This window comes from Martes martes (genome assembly GCF_963455335.1).
Source record: "Martes martes genome assembly, chromosome: 3".
NCBI lineage: Eukaryota > Metazoa > Chordata > Mammalia > Carnivora > Mustelidae > Martes > Martes martes.
In genome coordinates this window covers 78,239,315-78,261,328 of record NC_137890.1, presented here as the reverse complement: position 1 = coordinate 78,261,328, position 22,014 = coordinate 78,239,315, and the positions used below count along the sequence as shown (strand labels likewise).

Genomic DNA, 22,014 nt, shown 5'->3' with positions numbered 1-22,014 from the left:
ATCTGACTGGAATTCAGGTGAGGTTATCTGTCAGGCCTATGTATTCAAGTTAGGGTGAGTATTCATAGGTTTCATGGCAGAAATATTAATGTGTTTAAGAGTGCTACCAACCCAGATGGGAATGCTTGTATTAACTTTCTAATATCCAAATTCTAAAATACATTTGGATCCAAGGGTCGTATATAAGGTATGATAAACCTTTTTTTTTTTTTTACATATATAAAAAACAAACAAACAGAACTCCACCTAGCTCAACTACCACAATGGCCAGATAAGGTTTTCTGTGTACATTTTAGTATCAAAAAACAATAAAATATATTTCAAGTACTGAATCTGAGTTTCAAAGTAGCAAGCACTTTTTAAGACATCCCAGAAAGTTCAAGACCCAGAATAGGGTAAGCACCAGAACAGAAACCTCTTCGCCCTGGTCTGCCTAGTTTTGAAGACCTGTCTCTCAGGTATAAGGATGAACATTTTCTATCTGTTAGAGCTCAACTGTAAATTAGCCCCGAACATGCAGCCCCCTCCTGAGGCAAGGTAAATATCAATTCAGCCTCTACCTATGGAAGAACTGTAATATTTAATGTATCTACGTCCAAATATATGTATGTGTATGTGCATGCATACACACACACACACACCCCATAACATACATTATCAGCTAGTCTTATTCCCTAAAAAGGGAAAATAAAACTCTTAACTAAACCAGCACCTAATAAACCCAGTATATATCAAGTACTTAATACACAATCATAAAAAAGAATGTACCAAAATTCCAGTCTAAAATATAATAAAAAATTCTATCATAAATATTGCCAATAAATACACATATGTGCATATATCACAATATTATAAAGGAAGAAACTAAGTTTGATTTTCAGGAAATACCAGTTACAACAATTTGATATGTACATTTGCTTTATTAAAAGTATGGCACTTAATATAATAGCAGAAATAATTACACAGCTTCACATCCAGAAGCCATACAATAGTCGAGGCACAAACATTCCTTATTATCATAAAAGTAAAAAAGTTTTAATATATTCCATAAGCCCTTAATTGCATAAAATATTACATTTAGCATCATTTACAGCCAGCACACTTATATAAACTATCATTACCTTTTGTTTACATTCTGCAAAAGAAATATGCTGAAGTAAGTACAGTATAGTAGGACACTCAAACAGGATGAAAATCAAATGTCAGTTCTGAATCATTCATGGGGAAAAGGCAAGCTGACAATTCCTCTTTTATAAACTACTGGATATTGTCACAATGATTTTACACTTTTTTCATGTTTTCAAAGTAAAATCCAAAAAAATTCCACTAAGTGCCATGTTTAAAGAAGAGATTTTTTTTTAACCGCAGCACCTTTAGACAACGAAAGATTGCATCCTGTTCAATCACACAATATAAATTATGATATTTGTGGAAAATATGTACAAACAAACAGAAAGCAAATGTCCTAACCATTGATACACATTGTTTTGGGAAGCAGTTCTTGGACGCAATATTAACATCTGCTGATAAGAACTGCCACCATATGTCTCCTTCATGAAACAGGAAGCCTGTAAACTATAAGGTGTAAAAAACCGTTCAAAATAAAGATGTAAAGTGCACTCAATGCACCCTAAGAAGAACTATCTGCATACTCTTAATCAAGTAATCTTCAGGATTAAAATACTGTACCATTTTTAAATGTACTGAGTATTTAAGATGTAAAATTGCAACAAATTCATAATCAGATCCAGCTGATAATAATGCATCCAAAAGAGGATCCAATTAAAGAAGTGATCAACGCCAAATACTTAATTCCCCTTGTTTAAACCAATGATAAGTCCAGTGTTTCATTAGCGCCTCCAAAAATACTATGTTAAAAACAGAAAAGTAACCCCATCCTGATCACAGACACACAGACTCTTATCTAACAAACCACTAAGCTTTGGTTACATAAAGTGCAGTTCAATAATGTGCCATCCTAGCCATTCAAATAAATCTAGCAATTCTGCAGCTCACCGTCTTCAAAATCCTTCTCTTTTAGATTCAGTCAGGGTCCTCCGTTGATTTTCACGTTAACAACAACCCCAAAGTCCTTCCCAGCGATCTGCAATGTGCTTTATACAATTCTTAAAGAACTGGCAACGAAGCGTAAGAAGTACAGCAATTCACATTTGTGCTATGACACTCAAGCTCTAGCTCTTTTTTTCGTTTTTTAAATACCTTCATACTTTTTGTTGTATAAAATTTTCAAGTTTTATGATAATACAGGCAGTACATTCCATCACCCTCATAGCAACCTCAGAAGTGAACCGGTCATTTGGGATCTGTGGGAAAGGAAGCAAATCAGGGTACCTTGTTTTTAAACTGTCCACACCATAAGCCTCCAACGTGTGGACGTCATTGGTCAGTCCTTCAAGTTGCTGACTGTACTCCTCTATTTTTTGTGCAAGTGCGGTGGGCTTGACATCCTTATCAGACTTCCCTCTCACGGCATAGTCAGCGGCAATCAGAGCTAATTTGGTAGAGAGGTGACACTTAAAGCACACCCACTCATTGGCATTTTTATGAAGGTCATTCCTGGCAGCCGAAAAATTGGCTCTGGCTTGTCTTAACCATCTCCGTGCTTCAACTGGATTACCAACTGACTTGAAAGTGGGGGGAACGAAGAACCGCTGAGAGTAAGTCTGGCCAGCTGAAGGTGTGCTTTTTTCTTTGTTTTGTTGTTGCCTCTCAGATTTATGACTCGTTGCTTCTTGATTCCATGAAGTATAAAATCTCTGAAATGAGTATTTGTCTGACTGAAACCGGGACGCCGAGGTTGAAAATGTCCGCCTTGAGGCTCTGTCTGCGTTTTGATCTAGAAAAGCCTGTTTCTCTAGTCTGTTGATTTCATTCTGCAAATGTTTAAACACTTCATTAGCCATGTCGTGATTCTCCGGGTTTTTGTCCGGGTGCCATTTCAAATACAACCGCCTAATAATCTTTTTTCTTTCAGATTCTGGAAGCTTCCAAGCTTGCTCCACCACTGATGTTACTTCTTTTAAGATTTCCGGTAAAGAATTCACCTTGAGCTTTTTGGGAGAATGATGCTTTGAAGAGGAGGTCTTATGGCTTTCTTTACTGGAGAAAAGAGGAGGGATGCTCCGTAGACCAGGGGCTAGGAACTCAGTAGGGCTGGTGGGTGTAGAGGGGGCACTGTCTCTGCTCTGAGAGCTTTCCTCGGGCCTTGAAAACTTATACAGATCGAGAGAGCTAACTATTTTATACTCACTATAGCCAATATCAATCTGATATATCTTTCCCAGAAAACTAGAATTATCAGCATCTTCCCTTTCAACTTCTTGTACAATAATCGCGTATGTGTATGTTGGCTGGTACGATCCATAGATATCACCACCTTCGGCATCAACAAGGTACCCAACATACTCTCCAGGGTAAAAAACGTTCATTGGATCCATAAGCAGAGTATAATGGATTTCAGCAGGTATTGGGGTGCCGGGCATTGGAAGTTCAAGTTTTGATGGTTCTGAAGAGTCATACTTTACTCCTAAACTGTCAAGCTTCTCACTGATCCTGTAAATATCGTTGCATCCTAGCATTGCAATTAAATAGGAGGTGTCAGAAATCAAATTGTCCGTTGCCGACTTCAGCGTCATTGCCAACGCTAACAAGAAGTTAATGTCCTTACTGTCTGAGTGCTGTATGTACAGCAGAATGACTGCATTACCAAATCTCTTCAGAAAAGCAAAAGTTTCACTTCTACTGTGGGGAATGGGATTAAAACCTTTAACTCTTAATGTTGTTTGAAGCTTTTCAAAACAGGACACTTTCAGTCCTTCTCTTAGGGCTTTGCAAAGTCTTATGGCTTTTTCTTCATTGGCCAGGAAAGCGTTGTCGTTTTCATGCTTCATAATTCTAATGAGGCCCGTGATGAACTGCTCAGAAGACAAGAGTAACTGCAATCTGCCCTGAAGAGAGCACAACGCTCCAAACTGACAGACTTTGGGAGTCTCTTCATCTAACTGTTCTTCAAGTATACTGCTCAGTAGACGGGGTCTAAGTTTTTGAGGAAAGAGCATTATCAGTTTAGTATGAAAGCCATGGTCCTTCCCTAAGTAGCATTGGCTAAGGTCAACCAACATCTGCACACCGATATTCCCCTGGATTCTACTTTTGTAATGCGGAGCGTCATCAAACACTAAGATGCTGGACTTCACCAGCCTGCCGTCCTGGCTCGGAAGGTAAAGTGCGAGGTCTCGCACGTTCTCCAGATCACCCCTCACCTTGACAGAGTCATTCTGCAGACTCTTGAACAAGCCAGAAACTACTCTCTTAACTGTGCGCATTTCATTAGGATCCAGCTGTTTTCCTTCAGAATTTTTGAATATGCGGCTCAACACTTCAACATATTGCTTCGTTGAAATAATATCTTCAGTACCTAGGTGTTTAAACAACTGGTGAAATGTGCCCAGTTCTAAAGGTAGCTTGTACAAGTAAGGTTTAAAATCAGACTCATATTCTAGATTTATCACTACCTCCTCGGGCTTCAGGAGTTTCCAACCATCTTCTACCATCACAAAAGCAACCCCCCGCAGTTGAAACCGAAACTCCCTTTTTTCTGCACTGAGAAATTCATATATGCTCCTTAAGACCTTCGCTCTAGTTTTTACCATCTCTTCATCCAAAGTAGTTATGTTGCATATGTTTCTGCAGTTATTAATGACCTTATCAAGAGGAGGATCCAGGTTCACATTAAGCATGCTTAAAACTTGTTCGAGCTGTTCCTGTGGACCAAGATCACTACCTTCTTGTTCTCTGATACTCAAGGGTGTGGCTTTCTCTGGAAGAATGGGGCAGGATGTCCAAAGGAGCTGGAGCACATCACACTGCTTGAACTTGGGGTTTACCTGTGCTCCATTGAACTTAATGAGGGGAAGTGTTCCACTGACCTCTTGGTACTGAGGATGAAACCTAATGAATTCGGCAGGGGCGCGCTCAGGACACAAGAACGGTATTAAAGAAAGTTCCTTCAGGAAATTTCCAGATAACAAATCCATTCGTTCTTGGAATATATGATGGAGAAGGATATCAACAGTATTTTGCAATGTTTCCTTGGACCAGTTTTCTGTATTAGCTCTCACACTGATTTCCTTAGCAAACTGGAGCAACTGCTGTTGGGAAAGTGTGTACTTCAGTCCAATATTTCTTAAGAATTCCACCCATGAGGTCAAAAATGTGGCTTGATTTTTGGGCTTTATAAGTTGTTCCAATTTTTTAAAGAAGTCCTTAGGAATAAACAATTTTTCAGGAAGCATAACTTCAAAAACTCTCACTGTTCTATCATAGAAATGTTTTGCTTGCTTTAGTCGACTGTTAGCATCATGGATTATCAATAAACTTTCCAGTTTTTCAAAAAGTTGTTCCTTGATTTCTGACAGTTCCTCAATACCTGACAATCTATTCTTAAGATAGATTAAGTGCTCTAATTTTGCATCATATGAGAGATTTTCAATTTTTGGTAAAAGGTGTTTCAAGTATACCTCAAGATCATCTACAGGTACACAGCCAAGAACCTCATATAGTTCTTTCAGGTGTATTTTTTCTTCAAGAAATGCAGACGACGACGATTGTGTCCATTTTTCCACTTCAGTTGAAGGGATACTTTTTGTGAGTACATAGCATGTTCCAAATTTTGCAATGCTCATGTAGCGACCACTGATGGATTTGTAGCATGGAAGGGACTTCAAAATTTTTATGTCATCTTGGGACATCAAGTGACTCAAATTGCAATTGAAATACATCAAAAGTGCTTCAAAGTCATTTTCTACTAATTTTTCAGTTCTAAATGTTGAAGTCTGAACCATATAATGTACCGCCTTTAAAATGCTTGTGGGGCTCTCTATGTTTGCTGTGTGGCGCGACAACAGAGGAACAAATGCACTGTCTTTGGAGCAGATTTTGTTCAAAGCAAGTTGAATACAGCCAGCTTTCATGAGAGCATGAAAAACTTTATCACTTTGGGCATTTGGGAAAACTGCAATGTGCATGAGACTCAAAGGAAGCAGAACGTCACCTTCAGGAACAACAAGCTGGTTCGCTGAAACGGTAAACTTTGTTCCAGGAAGCAAGGCCCAGTCTTTTAGGGTATCAACAACAATGTCAAATGTTGGTTGTGTTTCTTCTTGATCTTCTTTCACATTTACAGACTCGCTGATGAAATGCCATGCATTCTTAAGCCAAGACTCACTTGCAAAATTGTCCTTCCACTTTGTACAGTTTTTGGTTTTATACTCACGAGGCAACACAGAGGATAACAAATCTGCAAAGCTGGAAATGTCAAATACTTTTGCCACCTTACAGTTCAATAAAATACTACTGTATTTCAAATATAATGTATTCATGAACAAGTCTTTTCGGGATGGAATCAACTCATGGTACGTTGTCAGAAACTTGGGTCGTTTGGCATCAAAAGTTTGCAAAACACTGTCCAGTGTAATGAGAAGGGGCAATCCCTCCACTTCAATCTCACTTTCTTCTGCATCCTTAAAACAATAGTCCACTAAAAGTTTTAAACTATGAAAAAGCTTTAGATTAGTCTGCTGGAGACGACAAGGCAGCTTCCCGATGTGGCAGTTCGTGTCAGGAGAAGCAAAGGTCATTAAAAAAGCCCTAACATCAGCAGGAGTGACATAACTGACAGGAATATCTGCGTCTATAAGACAGTGGTATAGATTAGCGGTTTCATCACAGTTATAAACCAAGTTGAAACCGATTTCTAAAAGTAGGTGTTTCAGTCTGTAGACATTCTCCGCTACAGTCTTGCGGGTCGTGATGTTGTAATCTGCATTTTTAAGGTGTTGTAATTCATCCTGTAGTAAGTTGTCAAAAAATGGTCTGGTTTTATTTGAAGTAGACATATTAATCCAAGTAATTATAACTGCAGAGTGTAAATCCGAGCCATCGATATTTGGAGCCCGTACAACAGGGAGAAGACGTTTCATGTCTTCGTGAATGCAACTGTAAAGGGCTTTCACTAGACAATATAAGTCTGGCTGTAGGTCAAGCCTGTTAACTGGGAAAAATGATAAAAACTTCTTTAAAGTATCCTTTACAACATGAATAGGTGTGTTCTGTAAAACTGATAATGTTGGGTCAGAACCAGGGAAATAGCGCTTTTTTAGCTGGATCAGTAATTCAACGTATGCAGGTGCTATTAATGCTGTCATTAAACTGTTGTTCCAGTCACTGCGAACACCAACTCCGTTATCATCCCGCCACAGATTTCTCCTGGCTGAATCCAGAGCAAAGTGGCCGTTTACATGAAACGGTAATCCTGTCTCTAAAGAGAGGGGCAAGAAACAGAAGGCCCTGTGGGGTTTTTTATAGTTGTGAGTAATGCAGGCAGCTACTCCGCCACGTGGGAAGAGAGTGATATCCTGGTTCTTGTGAGCCGATATAACACTCTTAGACACTTTTTCCATACTTGAAAAGCCTGACCTATTACAAATGAGCCATGTAGTAAGATTTCCTTCGGAGTCTTCGGTATCCATAGTATAGGTTATCTGCTGAACTGGTATGTCTTTGAGCTGTCTCTTCTTAGTAACACTATCAATGACAGATGCATGAAACTGCTTCCTTTTCAATCTGTCCCCGTCAGTGATCTTGCCCTTTACAGAATACAGCACGTTCAGAGCTCCAGTACCTTTATCTATTTCACAAATAGAAATCTTTTCCATGTGGTTAAGAAACATTAAAAGTTCTGCCCCATCTGACCGCAGCTTGTCCAAAAGATTCTGGACCATTCTGTCTGATGACGGAACTGAAGAAATTTCTGAAACCTTTGCCATTTCTGCATTACGAAGAGGAAATCTAAACATTGTGCAATTATCTAATTTGAAGTGGGTTCCAAGATAAAGATCCAGTACATCCGAGAACTGTGTCCGAAAATCTGCATCCAAATCTCTGAACATGCGTCCAGGACTGACGGATGTGGCTCCTGGTGCATATCTGGCATGAGGATCAAAAATACACAGGATGTCATTGCCAGAAATAAAAGAAGGGCAGTCTGTAATATGATACACAGAATTGAACCCTATCCCGTACTGTCCAGTTTTACAAGGATTTCCTTCTTTGGTGCCTTTTCCAAGATTCTGAATTCCTCTGACATCATCTTCTGTAAAAGGCTGGTTATTGTACACACAAAGTGCCGGCCCTTGCAGTGGGGCCCACTTATCATCAAATATTCTATCGACCGGATGCTGTCTGGGGTCAAACACAAAACAGATTTCTGTGGCCTTTGCATCATCAGCATTTTGAAGAAGTTCCTTCAACATTTCCTTTTCTGAAGGATAGGCATTAAGGATACTCTTAATTCTGCTGGTTAGTTTTTCTTTCTGCCCAAATTCCGTGCCAAGCGTGGTAAAACAGATGTTGGATGCATACCGCTCTAAGGCTTTATGTCGCTTTGGGACTGCTCCGAGCTTTACAGCTACTTCCCTGGGGATATCGGCATGACAGTACTTCACAGTGGTGTCCTTGACTTTTATCCAGGGACAATCATTATAGCATAAAGATTTAGCAGGGAGAAGCTTCAAATTAGTATCTGGCAGTAATATCTTGCCATAATTTTTCTCACAAAATTCTTGTTTCTTTTCTCTAATGAGACTCCATATTCCTTCACTAATTATTCGCCGGCAAAGCTGAAAACTCTCTTCTGTTATTTGCTTCGTTCCCTTCTCTTGATCGATAGATTCCAAAACAAGGGCAAAATCTTCAACAGTAAATGACTGCCTCACACCCACACTTTCAAAAAGCTCACGGAAATTATTTTTGTACTTATTAGGCAGCTGATAAAGGTATGGTGCCGCTTCAAAATTCAAATGAAAAGAAACTTTCTCTGAATCAACATATGCATTCTCAACAAGAATGAAGCTAAAGGGTTTCAACTTTTCAACAATTGATAATTTGATTATTTCATTTTGCATCATCGCATCATGAAGGTATTTGTAGCAGGCATTGGTGATGTTCTCCTGGTACAGTGTAATTCCATCATCAACTGATTTTGCAACTTCTTTCAATTGGTTCACAACCAGATCAACTGTTGGCTTCCTCAGCAGCCCCAAAAACTCCTTAACGGCCAATGACACTGAACCACAGCCTCTGAAGGAATGTGAGTTTTCATTGAGAATTGGCTGCAAGAGACAAACTATATCCTGATGCTCGGCCGTATAAAGGTCAGTTGCCGCAAACATGGTCTCAGGCTTAAAACTGTTACCTTTCCAGTCCAAAGAAAATCCTGCTGGCTTTGTTAGAAATGGAAGGAAAGGGATTGTTTGATATTTTACAGCAAAATCCTTTGCTCTAGGGTCCCTTATTTTTAGTTTTTCATCAATGAGACTTAATAGGATACTACTTCTTAGACAAGCAGCAGCATGATCACTTTTATTAATTTCAGCCACGGACTGTGCCCGTTCCAGCATGTCATCCCATAAAATGTCATCTTTTGCCATGCCTAACTGAACCAGCTTAATCAAAATAATAGGATTAAGATAATCCTGAGTAGAACCATAAGGAAACCGTCCGTCTTTAGTATCAAATAACTTTGCAACTCGTCCTTCGGGGTGGATTAATCTTGATGGTAAAACCAAAGGATGCCCTTCCAAAGAGCAAGGAATACAGGGAGTAACACGAAGAATTCCCGAGAATTCATCAATTTTTTCATTTAGAACAAAATTCATTAAAGGATCTCTGAGTTCTGCTTCAATTTCTTGAATATTTGGGAAAAACACTTCTGAAAAAAACTGCTTCTCCGAAAATGTATTTTCAAGCAGTATCTGTTTGCAGCCAGCTTCTTCAAATCCTGATTTTACTGAAGAAGGAAGTTCAACAGCACAAAGGTTTTTTGACCCAGTCTTCTTGAGGTACTTCAAAAATATCTTGAAGGCTGCTGGACCAACATCTTTTCTTTTAAGAATAGAATCATCTAGAAATCTCACATTCTTCATGGAAACCCATGTGGATCCATCAGAGAAGACTCTGGTCAATTCTTTCCCTTTTCCATGAGCTATATCTTCATAAAATCCTTGGCAAATTACAGAAAAATCATCATGAACTAACTCGGGATCAGGCCACACTGAGTAGTAAGTATAATCCATGAGCTCCCCATTAGTGGCCAGGTCACGCAGGACACTGAGTGCCTCCAAGTAAGCTTTCACAATAACATGCCTCATGAAGGTGGTATTCCATCGTCCTTTTGTGTCCGTCTTCCAGATTTCTTTCCTATTTGAAGTAACAGCAAAACACCCATTGATGTGAACTGGCAATCCTGTTTTGATTCGTAAGGGTAAATAGCAAAATACTTCTCCAACATGTGGTTTCACAGCCCACTTCTGGTCCTGGATTTCAGAAAGCAGAACTCCCACGGCTCCACAAGGAACCAACCCTAGTCTGCGTCCACTTTCATTCAGAGAAAACTTGAGAGCCTCTCCTGTGTCCATGCAGGTACATATAAGCCACGTGGTACACTCTACTGTTTTTTGTGGCAGTTCATCTGATGGCTTTTTTGATTGGCCAGACTTAGCCATTTCAAAGAGAGCAGTTAGGTCATCATCTGGACCTCTGAAAAGTGGCGACTGTAAATCAGCAATTCTTCTGAACACGTGGTGAAATTCTTCAACTGTGATCTGAAGAATGCAAGATGACTTTGGCGCATCAGCAGGAGGCTTTTTATTACTGCTGCTGCAAGCCTTCATGAGCCTAGCAGCTTCTTTTAAAACACTTAAGACAGGAGCACTCAATGCTTTGGAAGAGCAGGGGGTTTTTCTGATTATGACTGTATCTTGTGCCAAGCTGGGATTGGTTTCTTCAATTTTCAAGTACTTCAAATACATTGAGTTCACACTCTGAGTGAAAATGATAAGCCGGTGTCCACAGAGACTAAATTCATCCACAAGAGAGTAAATATCTGCTGTATTGTAGCAGGTACTACTAACTTCACTCACTTTCGCTTCCTGTTGAGTTCTAAAGGACAGTCGGAAAAGAGTTCCACTGTAGCTGTAAGGTGCTTCTACAGTCAAAGGTAACTGACAGCCAAAAACATCTATAAATGGCTTGAACTGATTAGGAAATTTCCTTAGTCTTTTCTGTTGTTTACTCCAATTAATTTTGATCCCAGGATTAGATTTGTCTTTAATGTGTTTACTGATGTGGTTTATGTTTGGATCGAACATTATCATGAATTCTCGACTCATGATGATGGGAATGTCAGTGATATGGTACACAGAATTAAATCCAAGACCAAATTTTCCAACTTTGTCAACCTCTTCCCTCTTTAAAGATTCTCCTAGCCTAGTGATGTTCACAAAATCTGAATCTGAGAACTGAGAATTATTGAATGACCACAGAGCGGGTCCATGGCAAGCTGCCATGCCTGGGTCCAGCAGATTCTCTCGAATGTCCATATTTCTTCGCATATCAATCATGAAACTACATTCTGTTGCATTTGCATCGTCAGCATTTTGAAGCAGTTCTTTAAAAATATCTGACACTGAAGGGTATTCTTCCAGAATATTTTTAATTCTTACAGTAAGTGGTTCCCTTTGCCCTGACTGCTCAAATCCCATGTTTTCAGGATTGATCAGTCTTGTGCTAAGGCATGGAACTTTCAGCCATTCTGCAGTTTTCATGGGTATGTCCTCATGCACCAGAATAATTGGTTCCACTGAATCTTCTAGTAAGTCATTGAGGTCATCAACTTTGATGTCACAATAACAGCATTCATGAATTGGCTTCATGATAAGTTTAGAAGGATTTTTGCTATGATGTATTGGAACCGGCGTGTTGGGGCTTGCTGGAATCTGATTGCTGTAAAGCCATCTGATGATATTCAACATAAGGTGAAGATTTTGTTTGCTTTCTTGATCACTGAGATCTTGGTCACTTTTGAGATACACCTTCTGAATGACCATGGAAATATGATCTGATGTCAACTCCTCTATTGAACCACAGACCTTAAACAGTTGATGGAATTTTGCCATGGTTTTAGGCACACTATGCAAATAAGGCTGAAGGTCAAGATCATGAAATGGTTTTATCACAGCTTGGGCAAGGGGACAAAATTTTTTGCCAGTCCAAACCCATGGAAATTTTAAGGCTCTGAAAGCATCCTTCCCTTCATTTAAATGATCATGCATGAATCCATAAATTTCAAGCAAAATATGTTGAAATTGATAGTAGTCTTCATCACTAAAGGTTTTCGAAGTATACCAATCAACAACAATTTTAAAATGTTTTAAGACAGCACTGATGCTAGGTTTGGTGAAGATCCCTAAGGCTTTCTCCAAGTTGATATGGACACTCTCAACAAGGGGAAGTGATGAGCCAACCAGAATTGCGTGGGCTCCATCGCACATATCTGGTGGGGCACAAAGGTTACAGACATCTCCCTTCCAGACTAAAGAGCCTGGGTAGTTTGGTGGCCTTTCCTTGCAAGCTGGAACCCATTTTATTTTCTTCAGGGTCATCTTTCCTTCAGACGACTGCAACAGCGTGTGATTCTTGTTTAAAACCAGTAAGAGTGTTCTGGCTTTCTTTAGAAGAACATCCTGATTTGGACAAGAACTGACCTGTAAGGCTTCAATTTTTTTTGCTACTTGCACAACATCATTCTCTTTGAGACTGGCTTCGTTTTTCAGACCAATCTGTCTTAAAGAGTGAAGAATATCTGGTGAGGTAAAAACTGAAGGTGGGAAGCAGGTTTCTTCTTCACTATAAAAGAGATCTTTTAGTACTTCTATATCAGGATCAAAGAGTTCACCAGCTGACACCATCTGTTCCTGGGAAATCTGAATGAATTTCAATGGCATTAACCAATCAAGCACATTCGGATTCTCATTCTTAAGAGAGGACAGATTCTCAAGGGTCCATAACATAAGGTGTGTTACCTCATCATGTGAATAAAATGCATTTTCAATATCTTTTAAAATGAGTTTTAAGCAATTAGTGGTCTTTAACTTCTCTATTTTCAACATGTTTGCCAAGCGAATAGTAGCTTCATCGCTACTGTCTATTACTGAAATAGAGAGTCGGAGATCTGGTGGAAGTTTGGCTGTATGGTGCAAGACCTTACAGCCTTTTAGTTTTGTGTAAGAGGAAAGTCCCTGATCAGATAAATGGTTAATTCGCTTGAATATTGGCAATTCCTGAATTATTCTTTTCTCTTTTTCACTGATATCAGTTAAACTAGCTAAAAACTTCCTCAGAGCATCTTTGTGTGTGGGAAGCAGCGAAGCTATCTGATTACACAACTTCTGCAATGGCATCTTCTCCATTATCTGCAGAACAGCACTCGGTAATGGTGAGTGAATGTATTTTTTAATAAGTGGATGCTGTATGGAGGCATCTAATTTTTTAAGGACAATCCCTCCAAGTTTTTGTACAATGTCTGCTAAAAATTCAGGAAGCTGTGCTTCAGATTCATCATCTAAAATGACTAATGATGGAATCCTGAGTCTAATGAGTTCTACAGACGTCTGACCTTCTTCTAGTGTAGTTCTGGGGATAAGTGGCATCTCATCAAATAAAGTCAAATCTTCTGAAAAATGTATATAGAGATTCTTCCAAACCATTTTAAGCCATGCAACAGATGGGTGATTTTTGTCTTCATCAAATGGATACCACTGAACAATCAACTCTCTGCCAGGCCAGAATGTATTCATTACTTCTTTGATAAGACGTGCAAATCGTTCTGGATTTAGAAGCTGCAGCTGAGTACATGGTCTTCCTGTAAATCATATACAGAAATGTTATAAATAGATATAACTCTACTATAACTTATTTAGCTTTCTATTCTTGCAGACTAGATAGTACTATGAAGCCATTTTTAGAAGGTTTAAGTACACTGTAAAAATGCAAACATTCAGCATACCTGGGCTAAAATAATTTTTACATAACGACAGAGAATCTACATATACACTTATATTTACAATGACTCATGGGAGAAAAAACTCTCTTTGGAAGTGCTTATTTTAAGTAAATATTTAAAATGCATTTGCATGTATTTTAAAAAATTATCCTACGCTGTTCTACAAATGGAATCAACATGGAAAGCAATTTTTAGTGGTTATCTCTCCACAAATAAAAGCATGAAAGAAAATGTGGCTAAAGCTTAACTAAGTACCATTCTATTTAAGGGTAAGTGATTTATAAGCAAACCCAGTATGAATTTCCTTTCTTCATGTGTCCAGGAAGGAAACGTGGCTGCATAGGATGACAGAGGGGCATGAGACGGGAGTCCCTGTCTCGGATGCCCAACATTCTCTGAAGCCAAGGCAGCGAGGACACTTACAGACGTTCCTTCCACTCACTAAAACTAGATATGTAAGGTGGGTATCAATCTTTCTGGGACCTGAATTCTCTCTGGAAAAAGGATGGGGATGAAGTTCTGGTTCCAAGACTGCTCCATTTACACGCCCAAGCAGGGACGATATTCACAGATTTTCCAAATAAGCTTTTACCTGGCTACTTATTACTTATTGATTAAAGTGTGCTCTTTAGAGCCCTGGGATTTTGCAGAAATGCCTTGGAGACAAGGAATGGGAGCAGCTGGGGTCTGCTGCGAAGGCAGGGCTTGTCCCCCATCAAGCTGCTCTACTTCTAGATGTTTTATAAGTGAGGAGACTAGTAAGATTTTGTCCAGGGAAAAAGATTTTTGCTGATTCTTAACCACTGGTCCAGAAAATAACACTATTTCTAAGTGCATTTTGTGTTTCAGAGTATTTAAAATACCAACAGGAAAAGATTTTTCAGGAACACTATATACCTATAGGTCTGTGTTAGCCCGTATAGAGAAATAAAAAGCATCTCAAATTCAACCTTATGGAAAACTAACAATTTTCTCCCCATGTACATACAATTTCTAGATTCTTAAAAGACTATTTTAAAAAATTACAAAAGAGGGTCTCAAGCCCTTTGAAACTTTGGTACATCACTATTTTTTAACCAAGAGAAGACATCCCTATTTCAGAGTCTTATACATCAGGAAGATGACTCTACCTCCTACCAAGAAAATTATCTTTCATGCTACAGTAAGACATTTTTATATTCCTGCTACAGAAATTTAAGCAAGGGTACATTTTTGCAACTTTTGGAAGATGTCAATCCCCAAATTCTGAGTATCTTCAGTTTCTACATGTGTGATTTAGGGGAAATCAAGTAGTAACATTTAAGAAATCAAAAAATCTTGTCAACAGTCTGACTAGTACAGTCTCCTTGACCTATGAATTCCATTAAAATATAATTTTTTATGATTAAGTTTTAGTAACAATGTTCTAAAAAAATGCTTACTGAATTGAATTAGTAGAATATCCAAATTATAAGTAAGGCAAGGATATAACACCAAAGATACAAAAAAGTTAGAAATTAAAATTCAGAACACTATGAAACAAAACATTAAATGTACACCACACTGTGCTGTACGTTAATAACTGCCACGAGATGTGCATTTGGTAGATGACACTGTCTAGTATCCTCGTGTGAAACTGGCAATTCATAAAACTACACCCACCTTCAAGAAAAAGGGCTAATATTAATGTATAAATAAAATACCAAGAAAACACCCACACCACATATAACATGCAACTAACACACCAGTCATGCTCAACTGAAAAAAACATAAGGGAAAGTAAAGGAGAGAGAAAATGAAATTAAGACAATTCTAAGTACTTATATGGGTTTAATCTGAAGTCCTGATTGCTATGTAGTTTTGTATTTAAGCCTTTAGCTTTTTACCCTGAAGGAGAAATGTTAACACAGAAAGGTCCTCATGTCTTAGGTCAGAAAGCCAACGAAATGATAAAGCACCTCCAACAGTATCAGCAAAATAATTTTTATAGCATTTTAATAAATGACTATGTTTTTATTGCCCTAGCCTTGAAAATCATCAGCACTGTCAAAAGAGGTCAACTCGACAGCACTGAAAGTGTTCCTGAAGACAGAACTGTTTTATCTAAACTAAGATTAGACATGATTATTTCAGAACTACCTCTTCTAAGAGTAGTTTTTGCTTTACTATCGATCTGTTCAAAATAATAAACACCAACACACTGGATCACTCTTTAAAGACTGCACTATGTTTTTTGTTTATATTTATTCACATGTTTATGTTTAGTACCAACTTTGAGAAAGATTTTTGACACAGATGAAAATAGGATATTATAGACTACTTCAACATTTACTTAGCTACAAAATCTCAGTCCTGAATGCTTTCATTGACTTGGGGCTCAGTACACTTGACCAGAGTCCTTTGGAGTCACAGCTGCTGACTCTGGGCATCCGAGGCTGTGAGCATAGCAACAGCTCTTTCTACTTTTTTTGTACAGAAAGGGGCAGTGGCAGCTTTGATGACTGATGAGTTCTAACTACACTCCACTGTGTAGAGTGAGCCAAATCTATTTGTAAATACACATGTGACAGAGTGCAAGTCCATTCAATGGTAAGCTACAGATGAGTCAAATCTTCCAAGAAACAGAAAGAAAGATGGGAAAAGAAAGGAACCAATGAAGGAAAGGAAAGCGCATGTCTGCCTGCCAAGCACTCCATCTTGGCACCGGGGAGGTCTAGCAGCAGCACTGAGAGAGGGGGTCCATGGGGGTCCAGTGGGAACGTCCACTCTAACGTGGAGCCTGCCAATGTGGTTCAAAAATCCACTGGTGGCCAAATTTCTTTTCAAGAAGTCCACACTGGCATTCTGCCCCTTCAAGGTATCCTAGTGTTCATCTAGAAAAGGTGCTACGGGACAACAGGAGAGGTCACTGCCATTACCAGAAGCGTCCCTAGGGCACAGGATAACTACGCGAGGTACTCCTACCACCATTTTGTTTTCTTCTTTGATTATACCTTACAAATATAGGATATATTAGGGTTTAGAAATATATAGTAAAAATAGCTGTGGATGACAAGCCACTTACAAGCTAGCAACCAAATTTAATATTAATAGGAATCACCAATATAACAATGACTTGGTTTCTCAATTGAGTATGGGTATAGCTTACCACAAAGAATTGACTGACTTCGAAAAATAAGATTTATCATAAAAGCGATGTCCATTAAGCTAATACTGCATACTCTTATTTTTTCAAGTGAAACATGAACTGGGGGAAAATAATACCCGCTGAGTCAAAATATTTTTATTTAAAAAAAAAAGTCAGTAAAATGACACACTAGGCACTGTAAGAACAATCAGCTGACTGTTCCAAATGAAAGCTGTGTTAGCCACTTTACTTTCCTCAGTGTGCCAAGTAGAGGGATGCTCTCCCATCCCAGCCACCATGGTAAGCCAGTCACCACTGGGTACCAGAAAGCCTCCTCCCTTCGCGGTCACGGATTCCAGAACTTGGTCCCCTCTACACTTTCTAATCTCAATATTTGTGTATTTCATTTAAGAGAGGTGCGTTCATTCACACTTTCCCATTAAAAACCACAGCTTAAAATACAAATTTCAGAATTCTTTGAGACCAAATGTTCCATGAAATGTTTTCAAATCATTTAAATATGGTTTTATTGTGGTATGTACAACAACCACCTATATACCTATATTGGTACAGTTTCCTCTCTCCTTTAAATAGTTATCAGCACCGGGGGCGGGGGGGGGGGGGGGGATGTTAACATAACCTCTAGCTACTTCAGTAAATGAAAAAACAAGATTCAAAGAATCAAATGAACAAAAACATCAGGCTACAAAGAAACACAACATTTAGTCAGTTACCATACCTGAATATCCCCAGAGAAGTTGTTGTGCTAGAATATAATTAAATCCAATCTTAGAAAAAGCCAGAACTGTCACAAATTTCACATGACGGCTACAGAAATTATTGTACATCTTAAGATAGCACCATCTATGGAATCTTACACATCATTATGGAAAAGAAAAGCCATAAACAAAATTCCAAATATAGCAGAATATACATTTAAGATTTAAAAATGTATTTCAATGCAAGCTAAATCCAAACTACATAATGGGTAGGAAATCTTAGCTCAGAAAGAAAGCAAAGAAGAAAGGAATACAAACTTTGTATGTATAAATTACATTTCAACAGCATAAATAATGTAATCTGATAAGCTCCCAGTGTGCTTTTTGTACAGATGATTACCATGTGATATTCAGATATTCCAGATAAGAATTAAGAAAGGGAAGGGTGCCTGGGTGGCTCAGTCAGTTATGCATCTGAATCTTGATTTCAGCTCAGGTCATGATCTCAGGGTCTTGAGACTGAGCCCCACGTTGGGCCCCATGCTGGGTGTGGAGCCTGCTTGAGATTCTCTCTCCCCTCCCACTACCCTTCCCACCTGCCTCTTAAAAAAAAAAAAAAAAAAAATTTAAGAAAGGGAAGACATCTAATTTACAGAGTAAATGACTCCATAAATCAGAGTATCTCTACAAAGTAAGTACACAATTTTTGGAGTATCTCCATAAAGTTAGTATAATTCAGACTCTATGATAAAGAAAAGGGGGTTATCTCATACATTTCTACTGCTTGCTTATGGTAACCACCAATAATTTCAACCATCAAAGAATCCTCTATGGCCATCTAACCCCTCCTCTGCCTGAAGCAAGCCATTTCTCTGCTCAAGTACACCTCCACAGCTCTGTGCCATGTTCGTATGCTTGGGTACATTAGGCTACACCTGGCAGCTAACACAGAGCCCATGCTCTTATCAAAGGAATTTAAGCTCTTCTAATCTGAACATTCTTTCAATTACTTTAGAGGCATTCTGTCCATCAATGGTGACTGAGTGCTAGAGAAAGAGAAATAAACATGATACATGACCTCAGACTATGTCTTATAGTCTAATGGGGAAGGTGGGTATTAGATAAATTATCATAAACGATGAAACAGGTACACGTGTGGGGCACAAGTGCTACAAGGAACTCAGTGTGCCATGAGACAAATAAGCATGAGAGAGAGAGATGGGGGACAAAGGAAACCATGTACACTACACCTTAGGGAGAAAAAGAACAGGCCATCTCCCATATATGAGAAAGATCAAGGGAGACTATAAAAGAGATTATTAAGAATAATCACAATAAGAGCAAATACTGATATACCTTTCCACGTACTGGACTCCAGGTATCTTTTTTTTTTTTTTTTAAGATTTTATTTATTTACTTGACAGACAGAGGCAGAGAGGCAGACAGAGAGAGAGGAGGAAGCAGGCCCCCCGCTGAGCAGAGAGCCAGATGCCAGGCTCGATCCTAGGACCCTGGGCTCATGACCTGAGCTGAAGGCAGAGGCTTTAACCCACTGAGTCACCCAGGTGCCCCTATTCCAGGCATCTTTATAACACCCAGAAATGGAGCCATATAGTGAAGGGCCTTGTAAGAAATACTAAGGATTTTGGCCTTCGTTCCAAGGAAAAAAGGGAAGCCTTTGAAAGATCTTCAGATAAAAAAATGGGAAAATATTTTAGAAAGATTAAGTAGCAGTACTGTTGCTGTGTTAACTAGAGAAGCAAGAACGGATGTGGGAAGACTTTCACGATTATTCCTGTATTCCAGGTGAGACCTAATGGCCGCCTGAAGGAGGATGAGAGTGTGGGTGGAAGACGTCCTACAACAAGGCCCTCTGTCCAACAGATGGTTGTGAATGTAGTAACCCAGAATATCCTCATGGAACAAATCCTGCACCAAAATCTTTGGAATATTGCTCATCTATACACCTGAGGTTGGCACCTGAAATTGCCACTTCTTCTGAAGACTTCTACATCCACCTATGAGACTATCTCTGCAATGAATACCGTAAATCATGACAAAGTAGTGTCAAAGTGGACAGGTGAATACGCCGCCCCTCCACCATGATGTTTTGCAGTCTTTCCCCAGAAAGTCTGAGACAGAACACGTGCCAGCTCCTCTGCGAGGTGCCCCGACCCACCACCCCCTCCTCATACTGACTCTATTCTCAGGATTTGACAGAGGACGCACCCCACTGAAGGACAGTATTATTTACATTGATGTCCCCACTGGACTGTGAGCTCCTTTGCTTTTATTCTTCACATTATCTCCCTCTAGCACAATGCCCGGTACATAGGGTAAATTCAGAAAAATGTTTACTGGGAGTCTTTGGTCATGAAACAGAGCAAGGCATGAGGCCATATGTAATAAGGAAATATTAAAAATATTTCAAATATAAATAGGATCGTGGTGCTAACCTGTCAGGCACTCCTACCATTTCTCTGATTTAACTGTTTTTTCTATTTGTTTCTTCTAAACCCATCTACCCTCTCTTCTAACTATTCCCCAAATTCTGACAGTCAAGCATTTACTCAAGTAACTTAACCCTCAAATAACTCAAATGAAGAGGACAATATACACCCGATTATCTCACGATTATGGAGAGCAGATAAGAGGAAAGAAGATACTCATCTGAAAAGTTAACAGTAAATCACAGGCACAATCCCAGGGATTTATTTGCCTTTCCATCTTTGTGCCCCTGTCCCCCAACACCATCCCCAGCCCAGCACGTGGAAGCAGGAACACGTCCAGCCAGACGTGTTAAGCAGGCACTGGAAATACAAAAACAAAATAAGCGATGGTCCCTGCTCTCAAGGATTTTATAGTCTAGCAGAGTAAAATTATGACCATGATAAAGCCCAGAGGACTGAATGGGCTGTGGACTGAGCTCCCCGAGCAAAGCAGAGGCAGCCACCTCAGAGGTGCAGGGCAGGGGTGGTGCAGGGAAGCCTCCTCTTAGAGGACAAGTGTGGGCTGAAGTGTAAAGGCTGAATACCAGTCCGAGTGGCAAAGTGGAGGACGGAGAGTGTTTTAAGCAAAGCAACACCACATACAAAAATACAGACATGAGAAAACCTCCATTCAGGTAAGAACAATTACCAAGCACCCACCTTGAAGTAGCTGCTGTGCTACACGGTGGTGACAAGTGTGTCTGCTCTTGTGAGATGGATGGAGCGGTAAGTCTATCAAACTACAAGTGCTCGGGATGGCGAGAACAGGAGGGGGACACGGAATGTCCCCCTTAGGAATGAACCTAAGCCAAAGAGATGGTGAGTTCACAGTCACAGAAAGCCGTGTCACCCACAGGAACACCACCAGGTTTAACCTGAGAGAAATCAGTGTCCACTGAGAATGCCGAGCAGGGGCGGGATGTGATCGGGTGAAGAGCGAGCACTGGAGCGAGTGAATCTGTGAGGGGGCCCTACACTATGACGGAGGCAGCACAGAAAGCGAGAGCCTAATGCAGAGAGCTGGGAAGGAGGGGGAACAGATTTAAGGAGAGAATGAGGACTCAAGTCACGAAAATGTTGATTTCGAGACACTTACAGAACTCCCAAATGCAAAATGATAATAGTGGCCATTTCGTCGGTGACCTTATGTGCCTGTGTTGAACCGGACATATTACGTATGCATCATGTGATCACCAAAGTAATGACCACCGCAACACTACAACATCGCTTTTCGATAACCTGCCCTCCTGCAATACTGCAAAACTGTATAAAACTCAGGAAGTTGTGACTGCCTGCCATCCTTGACTCAACCCTTACTCTCATTTCTCTAACCTTATAATAAAGTAATCTTGCACTGGATATCACCAAAACTTGAGGGCCTCAGACAGACTGTCATGGAAGGATGTTCCCGTATTACCTTGTTACTTACTGACTGGAAAACAAAGGCTCAGAGAGGTTGGCTAATTTGTCCAGAGTCACACAATGAAGGAGTTGGGTGTGAGCCAAGATCTATGTGACTACAAAGTCCCAGACACGTAACCATTACAGCACACTGCCCATCTTGACACTGGGGTGGCAAAAGATGATGGGGCGGTTCTTACACAGGGATGGCGACAGGTGCCTGGGCTGGGTAGGGATACTCAAAGAAAGTGAGAGCAAAATGGAAGAGGTGAGTGAGAGCTCCTATACTAGCCCATATTCAGGGATAAACTCAGGAACAGGAATTCACAAATAATTCTGGGAAGTAGGCAAAGAAGCATAAGGACACCAAAAGAGAAT

The 22,014-nt window shown here is 39.7% G+C and overlaps 1 protein-coding gene across 1 annotated transcript in view; it reads right to left on the bottom strand.

Moving 5' to 3' along the window:
- Nucleotides 1-909: 909 nt before the first annotated feature.
- Nucleotides 910-22,014, bottom strand: part of SACS (sacsin molecular chaperone) — a gene marked incomplete at its 5' end in the record, with an annotated part of 73,385 nt that continues 52,280 nt past the window's right edge. The window contains one exon of the mRNA XM_080798719.1: nucleotides 910-13,780. Coding sequence (XP_080654845.1) covers nucleotides 2,223-13,780 — 11,558 coding nt within the window. The 3' untranslated portion in view covers nucleotides 910-2,222. The remainder of the gene's footprint in view (nucleotides 13,781-22,014) is intronic.